At 35.0% G+C, this 18,740-nt stretch overlaps 1 protein-coding gene across 7 annotated transcripts in view; it reads right to left on the minus strand.

The window, feature by feature from the left end:
- Nucleotides 1-18,740, minus strand: part of STK38L (serine/threonine kinase 38 like) — a 116,228-nt gene that overhangs the window by 18,466 nt on the left and 79,022 nt on the right. For all 7 annotated transcript variants that reach the window (XM_078154957.1, XM_078154956.1, XM_078154965.1 and 4 more), the window contains 4 exons: nucleotides 10,314-10,365; nucleotides 4,345-4,467; nucleotides 3,112-3,195; nucleotides 1,547-1,670 (listed from right to left, as the gene is read on the minus strand). In XM_078154957.1, coding sequence (XP_078011083.1) covers nucleotides 1,547-1,670; nucleotides 3,112-3,195; nucleotides 4,345-4,467; nucleotides 10,314-10,365 — 383 coding nt within the window. The remainder of the gene's footprint in view (nucleotides 1-1,546; nucleotides 1,671-3,111; nucleotides 3,196-4,344; nucleotides 4,468-10,313; nucleotides 10,366-18,740) is intronic.

Genomic DNA, 18,740 nt, shown 5'->3' on the forward strand with positions numbered 1-18,740 from the left:
ATGAACTATGCTCTGTCTCTACTTCCTCACAATCCACCGACCATTCAATCTGGCTTCTGACCCTATAACTCTACAGTAAAATACACATTCCTTGACAGCATGGACTATTTAATTTTTGTTTTTGTATGCCCAGCATGTAGCAGAGTGCTTTGCATGTTATAGGATAAATGTGTGTTGAATTAAATCGATTTCACAAACTTCCATCATTAAGCTGTTCTTGGAATTCTGCATTACATCTCCTGCTCCCATGCCCCAGATCTATTTCTTTATGATTATTTTAGAATCTTTAAATTCAAGGTTCAGTGTAGGAATTATCTCTGTGAAGCCTCCTCTAATCTCTTCAACTCAAAGTGTCCTCTCCTTCCTCAAATATACCTAGAACACATTACCTGGATTTCTCCTCTTTTCTTCCTCCCTTATAGGGATGTATCTATGTGTACCATCTGGTATCCACTTGGTTTCTCCAAAAGAATGCAAGCTACTCTACACCAGGAATTTTTATGCTTTTATTGTTTGTTTCCCTAACTCCTAGCACAGTGCCTTGAAAATAATAATGCTTAATAAATATTTGTTGAATTAAATTTGTTATAAAAATTGTTAGAGCTTGTATTCCAATTTTTGTTATCTTGGGCCTCTCCTAGAGAGAATTTGGATGGAAACCCAAAAATAAAATTAATAAACATTTATTAAGTACCTACTATATTCAAAGGATTCTCTTAGAAAGAAAAAGACAAAAATAACAATCACTGCCCCTCAAAATGTTTATATTCCTCCAGAGAATATTATATTCTACTAGGAAGAAGAAAAATCTTAAATGCCTCTATTTGTATTTTTTTAAAGCCTCTGTAATAGTCTCTTCTTTCAGTGAACCTTACACGAAGATAAAACTGGTTTTTGTTCTCTCTGTTACATTCTGGCAGGATAAACAACCGACTGAGCTATGGACAAGGCCCTCTTGCTGGTCTCATAGAAGAATACGGTTAAGGAAGAAAATAATCCTGATTCTTAGAGAACTATCTTTTTATGTTTCACTTAAGACTAAAATAAAAAGTCAGGTTTGAGAGATATAAAGAGGGAATTAACTCTTCTGAAATTTATTCTCTTTTGTAAGTAGGTAAAAGATGCTCTGAGATTTAATAGAATGTTTTCCTTTTATATAGCCTTATTTTACCATGTAGCCACAATTGGCAGGCATTAAAATTTTTTTTTAAATTTTACTGTAAAGGTTCCACTAAATTTTGTCTAAAGTGAAGAGCCTACAACTGAAAAAAAAGTTTGAGAACCACTCTCCTAGAATATTTTCATGGTCAAGGAATCTGAATTATCATCATTGAATAGAAATGATATTCATTGAAACAATTCTCTCCACCTCAAACTAAAAATGATTCTAGGACATAAAACAGGTCCCTGATTCATTAATTCTGTAGACTAATAACTAAAAGCATACAATCCAACCTCTACACAAATAAATATTGCACTTTTTGTCATCATACATAAAAATGACATGTTTGCATCAGTTTGTCACTGCTCTCATGTTTGTGTTTACCTCCAGGGAGAAATTCCATGATTAGATAAAGATTCCTTTTATCTTGAAAACTATAAAACATCTTCACAACCCAGGCACCATCTGCTTCTACTAATATATCTCTCTCTGCTCGGATATGGGCCACCTATATTTAAAGAGTAAATGCAACACACATTAATGTATAATTTTGATAAATTGGTGACTCAGTGCCTCTCCTTCACTAATGAAGGAGATCTAGGATGAAAAGAAAAAAAACTAGTGATCTCTTTAAAATATCACCTTTGAAAATAGTATATTATTACTCAGTTTATTTAAAACTTAAAAAAAAAACCAAACAGGAAAAAAGAAAAAAAACCACAAGAATCAGATGAATAATTCTTAACTGGGACCTTATTTCCTGGCACCACATAAGTGAATTTACTTACCAAAACTATAAAGCAAATATGAGAATTTTTACTTCTAAGCCTTTGAAAAAGTATTTTAAGACAATTAAGGAAAAATGGTAAACTTTTTGAATGCATCGGGTATTGGCTCAGGAAATTAGTTTATTAGTGTGAATAAAAATGTCTTGATTACTCATGAATATCTCAAAGCCAACTTAGAAGTCAGGTTCCCCAAAAGGGATCCAAAAGGTGAGGAGCATAAGAGTAGCAGAGGAAAGATCAAAGTATGGTATTTTGCTTAACTGGTTGTAGTGGCAAACACTACTGTTGCCTGGATACAACTGGAACACTTGACAAAATAGAAATGTGTGCGCTCTGTGTGTGTGTGTGTGTGTGTGTGTGTTCACCCCTAAACCTTTCTTTTCATCAGTGTAGAGAAGAAACTCCTTCTACCAATCCAGATCAGTAACTGGTTTGCAACTTAAGGTAATATGAACTCTAGAAAACTTGGAGATGGCACAGGAACACAAGCAAAGTCATCAAAGATATGAGGAAATGGGACTTATTCTTTGTGACTCCATTTGGGGTTTTCTTGGCAAAGCTACTGGAGTGATTTGCCATTTCCTTCTCCAGCTCATTTTACAGATGAGGAAACTGAGGCAGACAGGGTTAAATGACTTGCCCAGGGTTACACAGTTAATAAGGCTCTAAGGCTGGATTGGAACTCATGAAGATGAGTCTTCCTGATTCCAAGCCGAGAACTCTATCCACTGCACCACCTAGATGCCCTATATCTTGTAGTAGCAAGTAAGTATTTAGGACAGACTCAATACCTAATGATAAGTTTAGGCAACAATTGACCAGATTACCAAAACAGAGTAATCTGTTATTCTGAGGTTCCAATTTCATTTTCCTCATATGCTTTAATTAAAATCAATTAATAGTTAACTTATAGTTCTGGCTTTGCTACCAACCACTTATATGACTTTGGGCATGTCATTTAACTTTCCCAGGCCTAATTTCTTCATCATAAAATGGGGAAATGGCATTAAATGATTTACAGCTCTAAAGGTTTGTGAGTCTATTTTTAATTCTTCATTCTAAACTCTTCAATCACCCTTTTTCAGAACCTGAAATTTATTTCGACCTAATCAACACATAATGAGTACTTTCAGACGGGTATAAATGTTACATAATACATACCTGTTCTTTTTCAAGCATATCAGCCTTTCTCAATATCTTCATTGCATAGATATGGCCTGTGTCTTTCTTCTGGACAAGGCGTACCTAGAAATAAAAAGGTATGTTACTATTTTTTTCTGGATAAAATAATGAAATTTACTCTTTAGAAAGCAAAGTAGAGTTTAATTAAATAACAGGCATTTACAACGATAAATTACTACTATATACCACCAAAACATTATCTATCCACACGGGAAACACATGACTATTAATTTTATTCAAGAGCAAACCAGAAAAAAATACATTCTATGAAAGCCATCAATAATACCAATAAAAATTATTTTCAGTTTTATCGAGATAGGTGGCTTCGGTGTGTGTGTGTATGACATTATTATGACTACGTCAATATGTCAATTACTTGTGATTTCATAGGCATCTCCATCTACTGAGATCTCAAACCCTCTATAACTTAGTCTTAGAGGCTTGAGGCTCAGAGTTTCAATGTCTCAGAGTTTCAATGTCTTCCTCATGTTCACACAACTATTTAAGTGTCAGAGGTGGGATTTGAACACATCTTTCTGCCTCTAGTTTAGCACTCTATTAGGTCACACATTTCCTGAAAGGTTATGTTAGTACTAGGTAGTCAAATCCAACTTCAGAATCAGGAACCTCTAAATTTGGGTCCTTACTCTGATTTGTACTGCCTATGTGACCATGGACAATTTAAGTGGTCCCTCCCCAAGCAACTCTCTGAGATTATTATATTATATTCCAGGCAAGGAAGGTGCTGATATCCACTGAAAGAAGTTCCTCTCTGGAAGATCCCTATACCAAAAAACCCACAGATCTAATACAAAAATACATATATGTGCGTATAGATATACAGATATCAGATCTATCTTCCCCTAGGAGATATCTCCTAGGAACACAAGCTAAGAGACATGCTCATTTGGAAAAGATAACCTTTCTGAAATGGAAGCAACATTGTTTTCTACTATAATTTCCTAGAATACCCCCCAAATTTCAGAAATTGTTTTAAAACTCTTAACATGGTAAAATGCATTATAGTACTGCAAAGAAGTAACATTTAAAATTTCAGAAAATCTGTCTTTTAATACAATACTTTTTACTTCCCAAATTAAAAAAGATTTAATACATGATATTAGATTAATAAATATACCAAAAGACAAATCAGGGGCTCAGGAGAAAAGATGGGTTGAATTATCAAGACAGGACTTAAGGAAAGACATGAACCTCTCCAAAGGCTCCTCTCCCTATAACTTTCAGGGATTCAAAGTCATCCAAACCAAGCCTTGTCCTCTTGAGTCGGAGAAATTCAGTTTCTTTGCGAGCATGCTGTGATCGACGTAATTTTTTCTACAGGGAAAAAAAAAGAATGATAAATTACAAGATTGATTTATTTTAAAAGTTGTTCTTATAAAGGTCTGCAGCATAAATTTAGAAATAAAGGTTCTATGAAGCATAAGAACTTTTGTTTATAATAAAACATTTATAGAACTTTTATTTATAATAACTAGATTATTATACTGGCTTGCCACTTACTATACTATGCGATTTTGGCAACCAAATTAACTTCTTGAGGCCCAAGTGTCTTTATCTATAAAAGACTGGGCTGAAGTAATTTATCTCCAAGGTCCCCCCCTTCTAGCTCTAAAATCCTATGAGCCTATGTGTCCTTTCTTCACTCAGTGTAAAAATCGATAGGGCAGAAAAGTTTAAGAAGCTTCTGACATTTATGTCTCCTTTCCACCCAACACTACACCACCACCACCACCACCAACACTTTTTCTGCACTCCTGGTGCAAAATAAGACTCAGTACAAATTTATGGTCTGTAACATCAACAACTCTTCTAGCCTACTCTTACTGACTCCATCTCATTTGTCAAGCCATTGTTTTGAATCTTTCAGTTTTTCCTAAAGCTCCCAGGCACACCTCAATAGCTACCTCCCCAGTTATTGCAGGATAACTTAGCCTCCTCTTTCATGTAAAGATTGAGACCTTCCTCAGAGACTTCCCAACTTCCTCCTTCCATTTCTCTAAGCTCTTCAATGTCATCTACCACTGTCTCCTCCTTAGCCCTGGTTACAAAAAAAAGCTATAATAACATAACCCTTTATCATAAATTAACCAGTGTATTATACAATATAAAACTGACAATACCATAAATTTACAATAACTTTGTAATGTTTACAAAGTTACTCACTTTTCAGTTTAAAAGAAGAAAACAAGATAATCATACCTTGCAAACCTTTAAAAAAAAATTTTACCATCTTTCACTTATATTCACTCTATGCCCTGTCACATAGATGACACATCACACTAGGGCTCGAACATTTGGAATATTGGTGTTAACTTTCCTTCTTCCTTACCTCTTATATCTAATACATCTCCAAGATTTTTAGATGCTGACCTCTCTATACTTCTCTCTGCTGATAAGCACACGAGAACAGATCCCCTCATCATCACTTGCCTGGACTATTGCCATCACCTCCTAACAAGTTTTCCCTTATCTACTCCTTGAATACCAATCTTTTGTTTCATCTTGTAGAACTAATTAAACTTCTTCATGTGTAGATCTAGTCATGCTCTTCATTCTGCTCAAACATCTTCAGTGTTCCCTATTGCTTACAGAGTAAAATTCAAACTACTCTGATTGTCAATCAGGGCCCTCTGTAATCTGATGCCACTCGACCTTCCAAGCCTTGTTTTAATCCTTTAATGTTGTGATTTCACATACCGATGACAAAATTACATAGAATTCTTAACAATTAAAAAAGACTTTGTTCAGTGACCCTTTGATTATTAATATTAACAGGCATAAAACAGTTAGACATATGTCTGCCACCATCACTGAGTCTGTATAATGTAGAATCTAAATCAAATCAGAATTTCCTATAGATGGTGAAGTCCTTTGGATGCTTACACCAAGCCCTGTAATATTACACAGCAACCTATATGAAATTCATTCAAAAGAGTTCATCTGACTCTACCCAGGAAAAACCAAGTAGATGAAGACTATGGCAAGCAATGAAACAGACAACCCAGCGTTTGTCCACCAGTCCAAACATCTGTCATAGAAAGACAATGCAAGTTGACAATGAATTAGACCTGTAACGGAAGAAAAGGGAGACAACAGACTGATTGCTTATGGAAATATGTAGTTATTTAAATCAACCCAAAAGGAAAATATAAATTTCAAAAGATACTTAGATTTCTCTCAGCCTGGTATAATGCTGACTTGTCAAACTCAAACACAAACAGGGGCCTATGTATATATGGATCCCTGCATACTGACTCAGAAAACCACACAGTAACATAATCTAGGTTCTACTGTACATTTATTTGTTAATTATTTCCTAATTCTATGATACTCTAGTTCAGGACCCACTGGGAGTGTTGCTGCACATCTCTAGCATTGTGGATGGAGGACTTGACTCTACGTTCATACTCTCACAAGCTGTGTGACCCTTGGAAAGTTTCCTAAATTTCCCACAGCCTCAGTTTCCTTACCTGAAAAGTAGGTAATAACAGGATCTGCCATACAAGGTCGTTGTGAGGAGCACATGAGATAATAAATGCTAACACTCTGCAAACCTTAAATTGCTATATAAATGTTAGCTATTATCATTAACCATTATTATTCTGGTCTGGTCAGAGAGAAAAGGTCAAGGGAATTCACTAACAGTTATGAGGTATGGGAGACTTGGACATGTAATTCTATAAAAAAAATTTTATATGCATGGATGCAGGAAAAGCCTTAAGCTTAATTCTTAATAATTTTAACTTTTAATAATTTAATGCTGAAAGCATTAAAATTTTTTGTGGAGAATGCTAAAACTATATGAACATAATACTTCAGATCTAGCCTAACCAGCAGTTTTATAAAAAAAGAAATATCAGCACACTAAAACACAAACCAATAATATATTATCTTGAAACTTCAATTATTCACAGACTCCTTTAAACAGAAGTGCTTCCAATTCCTTCTCCAATAGATGAGTCTCCACTGCAGCCTGACATATCCATTACATGAATTGAAGGACTAGGACATTTCTGAATTATGTATATTTTGATTTTAATTTATTAACTGACAGCATGCTGTCATCAATTTGAATTCTCTTCAGGAAATTTATTCCATTCAACTTCCTAAAGTGTCCAATATGTTCTACTAAGGATTCTATTACTAAAAATCCTAGTACTAAAATCAATTGATAACAACATTACCAGAGAAATCTGTGGTAATCAGAACTTAATAACATGGTTGGTAATTGTACCACAGCTCCCTTACTTGAAAATTCATTCAATAAATATTTATTGAGCATATTCTATATATTACAAAGTAACATGGTGGAAATGAGCATGAATAAGACATTGTCCCTAAGCTTTACAATATGGCATAATAAACACCGTCAAAAAATTTAAACTAATGAAATAAATGTCAAAATCATTTACCGAATCAAGGATTTCAGAATGTACTCACTAGAGTCCAATGTATCTTGCTAGATTTAGATACAAATAATCTAAGAAGCTTATGGTAAAAAATGACTTGTGTTCTAAATTCAATTGTAGTTTAGCCCAGCTAAATTAAGTCACTCATTCAAACATCAAAGGATAAAACTGCATGATTTATAAAATAATTTAAATGCTTGACAGTGAGTGATGATAAAAACCAAGTATCAAAATGGAGCAATCTTTGTTCCTACTCCATATCTTCCCTCACTGACCATACTTTGATACTGACCATAAAGCAAAGTACGAGTAAGTACATTGCCAAGAAAAATAATTAAGGAAATTTAAAAGTTTGGATCTGGCATAAAAGTCAGCTAGTAACATAAACAAGTACTACCGAATTTGGCATTCCATTCATGTCAGACACATTCTAGTAGTTTGGGTTAACTTCAAAAACTGATTTGTTTGTAAACAGCAAACAATGCTGACTCTACAAATGGCTTCTCACTAAACCTCGTTATCCTTTTCACTATATCAATAAACCACAAGGTGGCATCATAGATCCATTTGCTTTAAATACTTTGCATTTTTAAAAAAATACGGAAATGAATCAATGCAAGGATTATTTGAAGCATCTGGGTTTCTGCCTCTAATACTATAAAATTAATGTAATTGGGTGTAGTTGTGAAAACTTGCACTGCTTTAATGAGAATGGAAAAAAAGACTTCAACTATTTCTTAAAACTAAACTCCACCCACCCCCAAAAAAGGAAGAGAGAAAAGAAAACAGCAACATTACTCATCTGATGTCTTATACTACATTCCACAACAAATAACTCATGTGTTTTAGCAGAGATATTTAATGTACAGATCATCATTCAAAAAATACAAAATAATAAATGTAACATTTAAAGTCACACTGCTTATATACTGTCAATTAAATTACTCAATAAAAGTAAAATCACATGCTCAAAATCAGCCTCACAAATTATGTGCCTATAGCAAATTATGTGCATTTAAAAAAACCCTAGGAATAATGAATATGTATTTATTTGCTTACTATTTGTATCAGATTAAATATTCAGGAAAAGCTAGCTTAAGTATTTTTGTGGCCTACACAAGGAACAAGATAATTAAAATTAGTAGATATTACACCCAGTCCCTCTTGCTCCATCTTTTCCAGTTTGAACAAGTAGTCTTTAAAAATCCCTACTATTAACATTCCATATGAGTGAAGCATATTATATGTGTGGTTAGGTTTTCCTAAAATAGAGCAAGGAATTTATGGTTTTCTTTGGTTTCACAAAGGCTTGTAAGTGTATATACATATCATAAATAAATACATCATGGAAATACACACAAACATGCATGCTGGAATAGATTTAAAGTAATTTTAAATTAGAAAATCAGATTAAATAATTGTCTAAAATGCATTTTAATGTTTTAAATTAAAGCATAAATGTCTACAAATATAACCTGAATATTCATAGTATTAAATCAATGTCATTCATGTAATTTTTTTAAAAAAGCGTTATAAAATCAAGATACAACAGGTCTGTGACAAATATCACCAAAGGAGATTGGATTAAAAGCCAGATAACCTGGGTACTGGTTCTACTTTGGTGATAATTAGCTGTATGATCTTGTATAACTCACTTAACCTTCTGGGTTCTTGTTTTCTAACTTTGGCTACATGATTTCAAATTTCCCTCCAACTCTAAAACTCTGGAATGTAAAGAGATGAAATTTCTCCAGTAGATTATTATTTAGAAGGGCAACTAAAAAATATTGTAACCAATGGTAGCAAATAATCATTCAAAGAGATCTTATTATATGCAGAGATACTTTGCATCAGCTTCCAAACTGTAGATTTTTTTAACATGTAGAGAAGCTTTTACTAGCAATAAGCAGAAACGAAAGCATGGGCTTCATTAATCTTACTTTCTTTCTAAGTGCTTTCTTACAGCACTAAGCCTTTCCAAAATGTCAAGACTACAAATAATTATAGTCATAAAATAAAATGAGTTTTGAAGATCTATCATAGTTAGACATTGCTCTGATACTAATTTATATTGAACTCGAGGTTCTTAAAGAAGATCAAATTTTGGCATATCTTACCAAGTTAGAAAGACATCTAACTTGAGTCCAGGACACTGAGTTATGGACATTGAGTCTATCCTCTGAGGACCAGTCTATGTATCTTCTAAGAGGTCTGTTAATATCAGGTAACAAATTTTGGGGTTTCTGGCAATTCATTAAACTGTCTGATTTTGAAGGGTTGAAATCTGTATTGATAAAAAGGGGACACCCAAATTGATGAACTCATAAATTCCCTAAGTAAATCAAAGAAAAAAAGTAATTTTCGGGGGGGGGGGTTGGAAAAAAAAGTTTCCCTGATTGGCTATGTAAATCAATTTTATTAAACAAATAGACCCATTTCTATTTTAAATGAAACAAACTGCTTTTGTATATGTATATGTTAAAACTATAAAATATTTAGGGAGGTATAATCTCATTTACAAAAGAACAAATTAGGTAATGTCTGAGTCTTCCTTTTGGTGACTACTGCTAAAAATGGTGGTGGAAAATTATGTAAGTAGTTATCTGACTTTTTTCCTCTTCTTTAACAGATTTCTGACTAGAAGTGATGAAATATAAGGTTTATATGTCAAGTGATGATATTCTAAACTATGCACTCATCTGGAAGTATAAAAACCATGAGATATATCAGCAAACCAGAAAACTACCTTACCTCTTCATCTGCCAATCCTTCTTCTTCCATTGCTACCTCTAACTTCTTTTGCCTGTACAAAGAAAAAGAAAATGTTTATTTTTAGTAGGCCTTTGACTCCTGGCTGACAATTATAATAAGCTCCTCCACATTTACTACTTTAGTTATCTAAAACAAGAAACAGAGTCTTAGAAGTCATCAGACCATTGTCACAGGCATACACAGTGTACCAAGTCTTAAATTCCTATGAAATACAGGGATACACCGTATTTTAGACCTCTTCCTGAATTATGAAATGCTACAAGGATAATAATGAGCTGATTGGCCACGGGGATTGCAATATTCACATGGGATTTTTAGATTGTTTTCACAAATAATATGCAGGAGGGAAAACTAATTAAGCTTAGCAAGCAAACATAAGTCTTGCTCAAAATGTCAATGAAATAATTCAAGCAAAGGACAAAGTCTCTTGGATAGATAATATCTAAAATTGTATTTAATTCACTTTTCCAATAAGAGGGGTGGTGGTCTATTATAAATCTAAGCCAGGACTGGATCAGAGGGTGAAAATAATAGGTTCTATCAGACAGATCACTATTATATGGTGTATGTTGAAAGGAAGGAAAGCAATGAACATTTGTTAGGTTCTCTTTATGTGTCGGGCACTACACTAAGTTCTTTACAAATATTACCTCATTTAATCTTCACATCAACCCTGAGAAATAACTTATTATTATCTCCATTTTACAGTTGAGGAAACTGAGGCAGACTGAGGTTAAGTAATTTGTCCAGGGTTACACAGCTGGTAAATGTCTGAAACTGGATTTGAACTCAAGTAATCCCGACTACAGGCCCAGCTCTTTACAGAATGCACCACCAGCAGCATCTACACACATTACTGGGCCACTAAGGTTGTTCCAGGCCTTATGGCCAGGATGGCTATCTAACAGAGGCAAGCAGCCCAGCTCTCACCTACCTACTGAAGATTTGAATTTGCTCTGAAACAAATGATTATAAAGATCCAAAGAGAAACTATAGAAAATGGCTTCTTCAACTCCAGAAATTCATTAAAAAGTTATCCAGAAGCACATTTGGCAGTAGGAAAGGGGGCCACCAGCAAAGCCAGGGACAGCACAGGCAAACAAGCCTAACCTGAGACAAGCCAGAGATACATGTCACCTTCAGGGCTTTGTATCTAGAAACAACAAAAGCCAAGGGCTCCCCCTTCTCACTCCCAACCACTACAGAGCAGCACTGCTCAGACCAGGATAGCCCAAGGACTCAGGTGTTTAGCATTCTACCCCAAGCTTCCAAAGAAGGACTTGAATATCCAACACTCTGAATCTAAAAGATCCTTGGAGACCTAATCATAGAATGTCATAGCCAAAATCCAGAGATCCCAAAACAAAGAAATAATACAAGCAGCAATAAGAAAGAAGCAGTTCAAGAACCAAAGACACACAGTTAGGACCACAGAAGACCTGGTAGCTTCTACCATTACCAAGAGAAGATTCTGTTACACAATATTCCCAAAGGCAAAAGATACAGGCTTACAACCAAAAATAACTTACTCGGTAAAACTGAATATAATCCTACAGGGGAAAAAAATGGATCTTTGATGGAATTGGGGACATTGAAGCATTTTTGATGAAAAGATCAGAGTTGAGTAGGGCTTTTGAAATACAAAGGTCAAAGACAGAAAGAAAGGCCAAATATACTAAAAATTTTTTTGTAGTAACAAAAAAGTAGAAACAAAGTACATGCCTACAGACTTGAGAAATGTCTACACAAATTATGGTATGTGAATTTAATGAACTATTACTCTATCACAAGAAATGATGGATACAATGAATTCACAGAGGCATGGGAAGACAAATTTACCTTGTTAAATTATATATAATAAACAAACACACTTCTAAAAACAAATTCAACAAGACAAGTTCTGTTTATTACACGTCTCTTTTCTGCTCATAGTATACTTGAATATTTGTTTGTTCCTGATTAAGTTCACAATTTAAAAGAAAAATTTAATTAAAAAAACACATAAGAACTAACATCCATTGTTCATCCATCTTTTTTTCAAAACTGATCATTTTTTCAAAGAAGACCAAAGATATCACGGGTCTTGACTTGCACTTGGATTGTATTTAAGTGAGGCAGAGTTGCACAAAGCCATCAGCCTCACTGTCTCTTCCGGAGTCACTGAAATCCGATGGCAAGACAAAAATCAGGATGACTGGCGATGGCCCAGAATGAAGTGGATGACCTTGGTGTCTCTGATGTCTGATTAAGCTCCAACCACTCCACAGCCTCTGTTTCAGCCACCTTCCTGACCCCGTTGGAACAAATAGCTCTCATCCACTCATTCTACCAGTACTAATGTTCTAACATAGAACTAATTTACACAATGACAACAATATAGGAAACACCGCGTACAGTGGTTCTGGAGTAAAAGAAGCCGAGTTCAAATTTCTCCTCTGACACTTACTATCTATGAGAACTTGGGAAGTTACAATCTCTCTGGGCCTCAACTTTCTCATTTATAAAAGAAGGGGGTTTGATAAAAAGTCTCTGAGATCCCTTTCAGCTACAAAGCCATGACCTAAATGGAAAAACAAAAATAACCAAATACAATATGCCACATAATTATAATGACCAAGATTAGCCCAAGAAGAGTTGAGACAATGCATCTCACTCACTCTCTTCACTGCAGAAGTTGTAGACAATGGGTGTAGAACACAGTGTGCACATTCAGACTCAGTTACTTTTATTAAACTATTTTTACTTTTTCTTTCTTTTTAAAATCTTTGTTACAAGAAATGGCTCAGCTGGGAGGGATGGGAGAGAGATAAAGTAAAAAGTTAGCATAACAAAATCAAAAGGCAAGATTTAATTGGTATAGGGTATTCTCAATGAAGAAACTCCCTCTACCTATGAAGATTCACAACTGCTCTGTAACTTACAGTCTTAGATTCATTCCATCAGTAAAAAATTATGAGAATGCTATATACACATAAATATTTACTTATTTATAAATTATATACATAGTATGACTACACTAATAATTATGCTTATTAAAACATAACTTCCATTAAAAAAAGGTTTATACAGAAATAGAAGATTAAAAAGGATGAGACAAAAATAAAATAATACTTGGTCCCAGAATCAATAAGGAGTTACTAGGTTTTACTCTGTAAAAGAATGACAAGATTTGACCTGCCATGTAGAAATATCAATTTGGCAACTATGGGGAGTTTGGATTAGAGAAGAGTGAGATTTGAGGTAAGGAGATCAATTAGAAGGCTCTTGTAATAGCACAGGTAAAAGGTAATGAGGGTCTAAGGGTGGTTGGTAGCTGTCTGAGTAGAAAGAAGGAGATGGATGTGAGAAATGTTATAGAGACAGAATCTTTGAGCCTTGAAAACTTGATAGAATTTGTGGGGTGAGTGAGAGTTAGAAATCCAGGATGATATTGAACTTGTGAACATGGGTAACTAGAAAAATGGAGGCATCTTCACCGTAAATAAGGAAAGTTCAGAAGAAAGGCAGTTGGTTTTTTCTGGGGGGTTTTTTGGGGGGAAGGGAAACATAATAAGATTTTGATGCAGATCATAATCTATCCACAACTACTGATCTTGTGTGACTCACTCTGTTTCACCAAAAAATGACAAGGAGGGTAAAACTTTTCTCTCACAGGCTCAGAGCTCTTACTTATTATAGAAATGGGGGAGGAATGAGTGTTTTACACTAGTGGTAGGGGAAGTTTGACTTGGATAAACTGTTGATGTGAGTGCCCTGGTTGGAGTTAGGTTATAATTGTCGTAAGGGGATTACACCTAAAGCAGAAGTGGGGGGAAGGGGGTTTGGGAACTCACATACCCATGCGAGGCAAGAAAAGGCAGAGTGGGGAAATACTGGATGATAATGGGGGAAATGGAGATAGGGCTGTACTGGAGACAAACTCCACTGATTGTGGGAGGGTGAGATGTGAATTACTGTCTTACTAGGTTGCCTGGAGCATTACCCAGTGTTACCTTGTCAGTAAGTATCTGAAGTGGGATGTGAATACTCAGGTTCCTGACTGGGAGGCCAGCTTTTTATCATCATGGGGCTTCTCAAAAAGCACAATAATAATAATAATAATGATGATGATAAGATAAAGTTATAAAGAAAAGGTCCAGAGAATAGTTTAATTTGAAGGGAAAATTAGCTCTAGTAAGAGTATGGCACAATTTTTATTCATTTTAAAATCTTTTTATTTATTATTTCTCATCCCTGTAAATATTTTTCCATTGGAGACTACTAACTGGGACTTAATTCACTAATAATGGCATTAATTAAATAATAATAACTTACTTAAAATAAGCTCACCTATTTACCTTACTACTTAACAGTTATTTGTTAACCAATGTGAATAATGTCAAAATATAGCAAATTTAGTTACATCAATTCTATAGCCAGAATTCAATTAACTGCCATTTTGCCTTCTTTTCAGTGCAAATGTAATTCTTGTTCATGAAGAGTACTATATCCTTTTAAGGTACTGCTTTTTCACATAAAATAAGGTACTGATTTTTCAAATAAAATAGTTTTGTACTAAATGAGGGAAAAGTATTTTGGCCTAAAGAAGAATCTAGCCAACTGGTAAAGGGTGTGAGATATTTCCTTTTTTATAAATGAACAGTTTAATGCTTGAAAGGAGTAAGAGAAGAACTTAATGAAGCTTAATAAAAATTTAAAGTACAAATGAAAGAAACACAGTTATCAGGTAGTATCTGAGCAGTTTAAGACAGAAAAGAACTGTGGGATAAGTATGAGATGCAACTCAACTTCAAGGATGGTAGCATGATGTTTCCTTTGTATGTGAACAGTGTGAGAGTTTAAAGAGGCAGAGAAAAAAACTATCTTTAATGATTGAAAACTGATAATATATAGCTAGTGCAGAACTTTGTTGTGCACACATATGTAATGTTTTTTGGGGGGTTTTTGCCTTCTGAATGGGTAGAGAAGGGTGATTTGGAATTGAAACTGAAATTGAATTTAAAAATAAAATAATAATGTGTGTATGTAAGTATATGAGTATGACATGTACAACAGTAGGTGAGTATGAAGAACAGTTAAAAAAACATGGACTGATATGGAAGACCATCTTGAGAATTTAGAACTTCAGAGAATTATGGTCCCTTAGTTCATTTGACTAAAACTGTTTTACAACCCAAAAAATTATAAATTATGTAACTATTCTGAGAAGGAGAGATGATTAAATAAGGGCTGTTGAGTTCACAGGTAAAAATTTAGTGAGCTCTCACCTCTTTGGTGAAAGGTGGTACTTTAGGTTCCAGGTTCTGTTAAACTATTAGAGATTTATGAAGCTGAGGAAAAGTAGGTATTGTGTCAAAAAGACTATAAAACTTATCAGGTGAAGCAGTCTTAGCAAAGAGTAGGGCAGATACAGACACATTCAGATGATAAGAAAGCTTCATATGCTAGTTCCTTATTGGCTAAACAAAGATTTCAAGCATATTGGAGAAAGCTCTAATTCCAGCAGCTATTGCCCTACAATTTAAAAAAATATAAGTTTAAAAGACATGAATCCTTTGAGGAGTGCTGGTTGCTCTTTGCTGCTCCCTTTCTAAGAGGAAAAACAAGAAAAAGAAAAGACAGATTATATAGCTGCTCTGCTGCATAGAAGGAGATGCTGAGATTTAACTGGATTACACTGAATCTTAGAGAGTGAAGAGCTAGCCACGGTTGTTTTTCTTGCTCAGAAATTCAACCCGAAATGTTTTTGCTCTAGACTTAAAAACTCCAGTTGGGCTAGTCTGTATTGCCTTGAAAGTCAATCTGATGAGTTTTAGACTTATTTGACTTAAAAATCATAACTGCTATCCAATCCAATGCTGTTAACACATTGTCTACATTCCCTCACAAATCACGAGGGCATTGGTGGTAGAGTGTGATCAAGGATTATATGAAGACTGTAATGTATTTATTACTCCTGTATTTGCTTTAACATATCATGTTATTATTTCTTTTTGCCTTATTGCTAAGTAAAAGGTTCTATTTAAGATCTAAAAATGTTATTGTGATTAGCTGGTTTGTATAAATGGAAGTGATTCGTTAAGGGGCTCAAGAACTAAAATGGCAGGCAGGAAATGCCCCTCAAAGAACATTCCTTAGGTTGCTGCTGTTATTCATTCAATCAGTCACGTCAGACTAGTTGTGACTCCATGGATCATAAAACGGGCCCTTCTGTCCTCCACTGTCTCCCAAAGTCTGCCCAAGCTCATGTGCATTGCTTCCATGACACTATCTATCTCAGTCTGAGCTGTCCCCTTCTCCTTTTGCCTTCAATCTTCCATAGCATCAGTCTTTTCTAATGAGTTCTGTCTTCTCATTAAGTGGCCAAAGTATTTAAGCCTCAGCTTCAATATTTGTCCTTCCAATAAACAGAGTTAATTTCTTTAAGTAATGACTGATTTGATCTCCTTGCTGTCCAAAGGACTCTCCAAAGTCTTCTGTGGCTTAGGCACCGTCAGAAAATTTAGTCCTTCTCTGAGAAACTAGATCTGCCAGTCTGAGAGTAAGTTGGAAGGGGTAAGGCAAACCTAAAGGCAAGTAGGTGTCCACATGTCCATGTGAAAGGTGTGAGGCTTTACACCGTGGGCAAGTACCGTTTGCACCTATTACATTTATAATAGCAAACCTGAATAAAGGCAAGATTCTAAAGTGCCTTCTAAATCACCAAGTAAAAAATCATGTTAAAAACAGTTTGGCATCAGAAGTATTTTGTACTTTTTAATTGTTTGATAATTATGCAACCATGAAGGCAGTATGACATAGCAGACAGCTGACCTCAGAATGAAGAAGATCTGGTTCTAGTCTCCACTTTGACATCCTGACGACAGGTACCAAAATATTTACAGTATTTTAATTGCTTGATAATTACAAAGCTATGGAGGCAGTATGATGTAGTAGAGAGCTGACCTCAGAATGAAAATCTGGCTCTAGGTTCAACTCTGACATCCTGGCTATGGGACTCTTGAGTCAGTCACAGCCTTTCAGGGCCCCAGGGAAGTCCCCTAAGACTGTAAATAATGGAGAAGAGTATGTAACTGCATTGGAGGAGGGAAGTTCCTCACAGACAGCTCCCTACACTAAAGAAACTATGGGTCCAGACAAAGGGAGCAGGAGTAGGGTTTTAGGAGAGGATGGTATCTATATGTCTGTAGGTCAAATTATTATTGACTAGGACATTTAATTAACTATGCCAGCCTAATCACCATCAGCCAAATAACACAGATTTTATGCTAATACGATTGTTACAGGTAGCAAAAGGGAATTATTTATGAAAAATGTTTGAATCAATTAATCGATCAATTAATCAATCAATTAATCAATTAAATGAAAGCCACCCTAGGCACTGTTGCTGATGTTTTTGTTGTGTGCTAGAGAGAGAGAGAGAGAGAGAGAGAGAGAGAGAGAGAGAGAGAGAGAGAATTTGTGTGTTTTGGCATAAGGAAGCAGAAGGGAAGTAAGGAGGAAATTTTGTAACTTATTTCCAAGCAAATACTTCAGAGTAATTTTACAGCACCACTCTATCTAAGGAAAAACAGGGATGCCACATACCAATAAGCATTACAATATACCAAAATAGGACTGGCCTCTGCATTAAAATGACTTAACCAACTAGGGATAAAAATTATGCAGGCACATAAATCTTTGGACAGACTCAGAATGATAACACGGCACAAGAGCCTCCTTTGGAACCACATTTTTAGTCACCTACATTTGTTTTCTATGAAATTAAATCTATGACTAGAATATTTAAAGTTTGCTGATCAAATGCTGGTGTCCTGACTTTAACCTTAGCAGTAACACAATGGATTAATGAGCCTGTAATAAGCAAGTCTACTCATCCTCATTAATTAGCCCACTATGTCCAAGTCTTCCTTCAAGTCTCTCTCCAAAGCTTGCCAAGTCCTCTTCTTTCATTAAAAATTTTCCTGAAATCCCATATACATCACGAAAACATCTTTATTTGGAAGCAACGTGGGAAGTTTCTTCTGGGCCTACCTTAGGTAAACTTTCAATCCCCATCATTTCCCACTACCTATTACCCCATAAAAATATTATCTTCTTGTTATATTCTACTTTTGCACTTGCCCACTTTTCTATGTCCTTTCTAAGTCTGTTGTCATTATCCATACTCTCTCAATATCACAGGCTAGAAAGGCCAGGGACAATTTTATATTCATTTTGAATAATAACTTGCATGGCATGACACAGAGAGAAATGATTAAGGATGCCTTTAACAATGATAATGACCACTTTTTCTCAAACCTCTGCTTGGTGGATACGAGAGAAGGGATTAATAAACAAGATGGCAGGAGTGGAAGATTCTAAAAATCTCTCCTTTAAAAATGAGTGCATGATTTCTCTTAGATG

This window comes from Phascolarctos cinereus, unplaced genomic scaffold (genome assembly GCF_003287225.1).
Source record: "Phascolarctos cinereus isolate Bilbo 61053 unplaced genomic scaffold, phaCin_HiC Scaffold_1;HRSCAF=81, whole genome shotgun sequence".
Classification (NCBI taxonomy): domain Eukaryota; kingdom Metazoa; phylum Chordata; class Mammalia; order Diprotodontia; family Phascolarctidae; genus Phascolarctos; species Phascolarctos cinereus.